The sequence below is a fragment of the Nerophis lumbriciformis genome, linkage group LG38 (assembly GCF_033978685.3).
Source record: "Nerophis lumbriciformis linkage group LG38, RoL_Nlum_v2.1, whole genome shotgun sequence".
Lineage (NCBI taxonomy): Eukaryota > Metazoa > Chordata > Actinopteri > Syngnathiformes > Syngnathidae > Nerophis > Nerophis lumbriciformis.
This window is the reverse complement of record NC_084585.2, coordinates 17,370,612-17,376,611: the sequence shown is the minus strand read 5'-3', so window position 1 is coordinate 17,376,611 and position 6,000 is coordinate 17,370,612. Positions and strand designations below refer to the sequence as shown.

Below are 6,000 nucleotides of genomic sequence, written 5' to 3'. Positions count from 1 at the left end.
CGGCGGGCGTCATCTTCTGGGGGGACTCCTCCTACTCGAGCAACAGCAGCTGCTCGACCCTGAAAGTCTATCTCGACGGACCGCTGCGCCACTACCTGCTCAACGTGTCCACGGCGGCAGAGCAGTGCAGCCGGGCGCTGTGCCACCTCCACGGCCGCTGTTTGCGCAAGCGGGCGGACGACGACGCGTACCTCCACCTCAGCGCCTCGCAGCACACTATCAGCCGCGAGGGCGGCCGCCTGAAGGTGAGCGGCGAGCTCGGCAAGGCCGAACTGGCGGTTTTGCGCAAACGTTTCCAGTGCCAGTGCTACAGCGGGTACCAGGGCGAGGCCTGTGCTCAGAAACAGGGGCAAAATAGAGCTCCCTCTGTTCTAATAACCTGGTCGCTTAGCTTCGTACTCCCGCTAGGACTCCTCATGCTGCTACACTGAGGAAGTGAAGCAACCCAAAATAATCACCGCTCATGCCAAGCAACAACCAGAACAACAATAGTTGGATTGTTGAGTGTAAAATGAAAATCCCTGAAGATCAGATCCTTGTTACTTACAGTAGTCATATTTTCCAAATGTGCTCACGACAACAAACGATGTAAGCCTGGCAAAATGCTTCAGAAGATCTTCCAAGTGCTGGATCACACCCTGTGACAGATTGTACGTAAAAAAAAAAATCCCTAAAAAACTCTTCAGTTCCCCATATTGTCTCCCTCCCCAAATCTACCAACCCGGATGAGCGACCACACTTGCTTTATAAGGGAACAAAAGAACAATGTTTATTATATTCTCTGTTTCTCCTTGCATTTCTGAGGGCCTTAAATGTGCATAAAAGTGCTTAAATCCTGGTGAAAAATGTCACATTTCAGCAGTTCTGGAGAAAAAAAAAAAGCTCAAATTACAGTTAATATACATTATATTGCCAAAAGTATTTGGCCACCTGCCTTGACTCACATATGAACTTGAAGTGCCATCCCATTCCTAACCCATAGGCTTCAATATGATGTCGGTCCACCTTTTGCAGCTATTACAACTTCAAACTCTTCTGGGAAGGCTGTCCACAAGGTTGCGGAGTGTGTTTATAGGAATTTTTGACCATTCTTCCAAGAGCGCATTGGTGAGGTCACACACTGATGTTGGTCGAGAAGGCCTGGCTCTCAGTCTCCGTTCTAATTCATCCCAAAGGTGTTCTATCAGGTTCAGGTCAGGACACACCAGACTCTGTCATCCATGTCTTTATGGACCTTGCTTTGTGCACTGGTGCACAGTCATGTTGGAAGAGCAAGGGGCCCGCTCCAAACTGTTCCCACAAGGTTGGGAGCATGGAATTGTCCAAAATGTTTTGGTATCCTGGAGCATTAAAAGTTCCTTTAACTGGAACTAAGGGGCCAAGCCCAACTCCTGAAAAACAACTCCACACCATAATTCCTCTCCCACCAAATTTCACACTCGGCACAATGCAGTCGGAAATGTACCGTTTTCCTGGCAACCTCCAAACCCAGACTTGTCCATCCTATTGCCAGATGGAAAAGCGTGATTCATCACTCCAGAGAAGGCGTCTCCACTGCTCTAGAGTCCAGTGGGGACATGCTTTACACCACAGCATCCCACGCTTTGCATTGGACTTGGTGATGTATGGCTTAGATACAGCTGCTCGGCCATGGAAACCCATTCCATGAAGCTCTCTGCGTACTGTACGTGGGGTAATTGGAAGGTCACATTAAGTTTGGAGCTCTGTAGCAACTGACTGTGCAGAAAGTCGGCGACCTCTTTGGACTATGCACATTAGCATTAGCTGAACCCTCTGTCAGTTTACGTGGCCTACCACTTTGTGGCTGAGTTGCTGTTGTTCCCAAACTCTTCCATGTTCTTGTAATAAAACCGACAGTTGACTTTGGAATATTTAGGAGCGAAAAAATTTCACGACTGGATTTGTTGCACATGTGGCATCCTATGACAGTTCCATACTGTAAATCACTGAGAGCGGCCCATTCTTTCACAAATGTTTGTAGAAACAGTCTCCATGCCTAAGTGCTTGATTTTATACACCTGTGGCCGGGCCAAGTGATTAGGATACCTGATTCTCATCATTTGGATGGATGGCCAAATACTTTTGGCAATATAGTGTACATCAAAAATCAGCCCCCGCCAGTTGTTTCATGGACCGTCACGAAATCTGGTTCAGGAAAAGCTTCAAGAGCTCATGTTTGTAGACATACAGGAAGTTGGCCATTTTTCGCCAAAAACTGTGGTTATACTTCTCCCAAATTAATATTACGGATACGACACACACAAATTGTGAAGTATTTGGGGCTCTCCCGTGAGATATCAGAGGAGGCTTTGATGCCTAGCTCAGCAATACCAATATCAATACAAGTCCTGGCAGAAACCCTGATTTGCGTAGCGATGCGAGGGCCTGCTCAACTGTGCCTGCAGCTCTGCTGTTTTTTGTTTTAGTCAGACTTCATGCTGGATACGTGAGTGGTAACAAATGACGACACACCTCATAGTTTTCAGGTTGTATTACATAAACCGCATTTCCACATTCTAAACAATATAATATGAAAAGATGATCAATTATTACAAATCATCCAGCTGACTAAGGAATTTTATTCAAGCTCATCGTGTTGGTTTCACCAATTCATTCCTCCTGAAAGAAACCAAAATAGTTTAAGAGATTATTATTGTATTATGTGCTCTTTATTGTGAGCGATTTTACAAAACCTCATGACTGAACCTGCCTGTTTTTTTGTTGTTGTTTCTGAATGTTTACAGATGTCATAATTGACATCTTTCTATTGTAGTCTTCATCTCAGCATCCTGCTGGTTAACAGTGGCATGTAACATGCAAGGAAATTATCATCCTATCCCTTCATGTAGAGCTGTGAAAGTTGTATGAGTATGGAAAAAAAACAAAAACTGATGGATATTTAAGCTGCCGTCCTGCTTCCGGGGGGGGGAAAAAACCCCACCTTTCTCCATATTGAACTGCATATGTGTCAGTACATATGTGTCAATGAACTGGTTCAATTGCCTGACTTTAAATTGCGTCATTATTTTATTTGATGTCGGAGTTCCTGTCATTGCAGCTGTGATGACACCATAGATACTATTTCTGTTATTCTTGGTAGCTGAGGTTCTCTGGGCAGTTTACATCTACAGTAGGTACTGTATTTATTCTCCATGCCAAAATGTCCAAAAAAGGGTATTTAACTGCCTAAAAGGAATATCACAAAAGGCAGTGGAATGTTTACTATGCTGCAAACGTAATGACATTCTGCACTTTAACACGTTTTTCCGTCACATTAAGTTGTTTTTTTTGACTGCGGGTACAAGACGGGCGTACTCGCAATGCAATAATAGTTTTGTTGTAATCACTTGGTTTGTCACTACCTTTATGTTTCTAATGCCTTACTTTGCTCAAATGCAATAAAATAAATTACACCGTTTGACATTTTTGTGTAATCTTTTATCAGATCCCTTTTTTTTTTAATAAATAAAAGATCATTTAAATGTGAGATTGGATTATTTAAAAACATTTTACATCACTGGTCAAATGCATGTAAGTTGATGACATTGTGCATTTTTTCAACTATATTATATGGTTGTAGAGTAAATTCATTTTGAACATTTATAATCAGATCCATCACATATTTCATGTGTTCATTTCTCCGTACATGCCCGAAAAGGAGTAGGAAGAAGCAAACCTTATTTAATCCTACAATTTTTCCAATTCTTTGCAATTAATAAAACACTTGCTGTCTCAATTTGTTAGACATTTTAAATCAATGAATAATGAATATAACAGTTGTCTTCATAAATAGTTCAGTCAATTAGGGCTCACATAATAAGATAAGTAAAATAATCTAATTTTCAGGAATGTTCTAGATCAGGGAGTGTCAAACTCGTTTTCATTGAGGTCCACTTTGCAGTTTTGGCTGCTCTCAGAGGCCACTTGTAACATTAATAAAAGAACGATTACCTATGCATTTGATTAGTACATGTATATTTTACCTACACTGTAAGAAAAAAAAAATCTGTGGATTTTTCGGTCAAAACAATGGCTGAATTTTACCATAAAATTAACAGTAAAATGTTCATACTATTTTACTGTAAAATTCTGGTGATTGCCAGTGTTTTATTTGTTTTTTTTGCATAAAAAATATGGTTGCTGTTTTCACAGTGTATCACTGTAAATGTAAAAATGGTACCACAGTTTTTTTTCTTCTGGTCGGATTCTGAAGACCGAGCTGTTTAAAAAAAAAAAAATATATTATGTTTACAGTGTATAATTTGATGGATAACTTTCTTCGAAATCATACGGCTAAGTAGATATTTATGAATGTTTTTACCCCAAAATGTTTCGAATGTATGATAATATAACATCTGTTGCATTATTAGATGGATAAAGTTGAAAAGATATATAACTGCATCTGTCAAAATAGAAAAAGAAAGAAAGATAAAGTACTTCATTGAGGCATATTATTTCCAAGCTTTCACGGGCCATTCAAAATGATGTGGCGGGCCAGATCTGGCCTGCGGGCCTTGAGTTTGACACCTGTGTTCTAGCTGGTTATCACAATTCTTCCTTGTACTTTTTAAACACTGACTTTGAACAGTTTCCAAAACTAAATCATATTAGTACATTGTTTATTAATCCATTCCATAATTTAATTCCACATACTGATATGCTGGAGGTTTTAAATGTTGTACGTGCATACAAATGTTTTGAGTTGGATTTCTTCCCTAAGGTTATATTTCACTTAAGAATTGTTGCACATTCTTGGCTATAGCAGTTTATATACCAAAGACTATAAAAATGGGAACCATTACCTCCCTGCTTGGCACTCAGCATCAAGGTTTGGAATTGGGGGTTAAATCACCAAAAATGATTCCTGGGGGTGGCCACCGCTGCTGCTCACTGCTCCCCTCACCTCCCAGGGGGTGATCAAGGGTGATGGGTCAAATGCAGAGAATAATGTTGCCACACCTAGTGTGTGTGTGACAATCATGGATACTTTAACTTTTAATATAGTTTGCTTTGAGCATCATTGTAGCTCTTTGCAAATGCACCAAATCATTGAATTTCAATGAATAAAGGGTGTGCGTGTTCTTGATATCCAACATGATGTTTTATTCAAACTGACCTTTTTTGTAACACAGTGAATGAAGTGTACTTTTGTAGTTATTTTCCCATATTTCTACACGATAACTCAGATATGGTAACGTATGCACTAAGTGTAAAAAATCACAAACATACAGTGCATGTGTTTGTTTCCAGTTGATGTAAATAAACATACATGCAGTCACTTGGTCAGGGGCGTGACATAGACCGCCTGGCTAATGATGTCAGGGTCACCATTTTTAACCGGAAACCATATCTGGTTCTCATCCCAGTTTTGTAGTCTAATTTTAATTGCACAGGTGTTGTGCCAAAACTTGATTTAAAACCGGGGCTTGGTCTGTACACAACTGCTTCAGTACGTGTGGGACAGACACTTTCTAGCCGTGGTTATTGTAACGATGCTGGTTGTTCTTTGTCGAGTTCCACGGTGTCTTTTCTATCCTCAGTATGACTTCACTAGTTCAACAGCAGTCTTCTGACGCTGTTCACACTTGTTCCACCATTTTCAAGCATACACTAAACACATGAGCTAGCTTTCTTCCAAATGTAAAGACAGACAGTCAATCAATCAATTAAAGATTATTTATATAGCCCTAAATCACGAGTGTCTCAAAGGGCTGCACAAGCCACAACGACATCCTCGGCTCAGATCCCACAGTGCTTCTTCTGTCTTTATTCAACAACCAAACAACCCCAAATCAAACTTCGATGTATCACCCGTGGCAGCATAACTGTCACCGCCTCTTAAAAGCACAGGACACAACCTTGCACCAATTCTACACTACTTAAAGGCCTACTAAAATGTGATTTTCTTATTTAAACGGGGTTAGTAGGTCCATTCTATGTGTCATACTTGATCATTTCGCGATATTGCCATATTTTTGC

At 40.6% G+C, this 6,000-nt stretch overlaps 1 protein-coding gene across 4 annotated transcripts in view; it reads left to right on the top strand.

Annotated features, from left to right (window-relative positions):
* Positions 1–6,000, top strand: part of hyal2b (hyaluronidase 2b) — a 54,767-nt gene that overhangs the window by 18,238 nt on the left and 30,529 nt on the right. For 2 of the 4 annotated variants that reach the window (XM_061932699.2, XM_061932698.2), the window contains exon 3: positions 1–245. This exon is cut by the window's left edge and continues 43 nt beyond it. In XM_061932699.2, coding sequence (XP_061788683.2) covers positions 1–245 — 245 coding nt within the window. Of the gene's footprint in view, positions 3,445–6,000 lie in introns of those variants that run through there. The other 2 variants (XM_061932697.2, XM_061932696.2) reach the window with 1 other exon arrangement.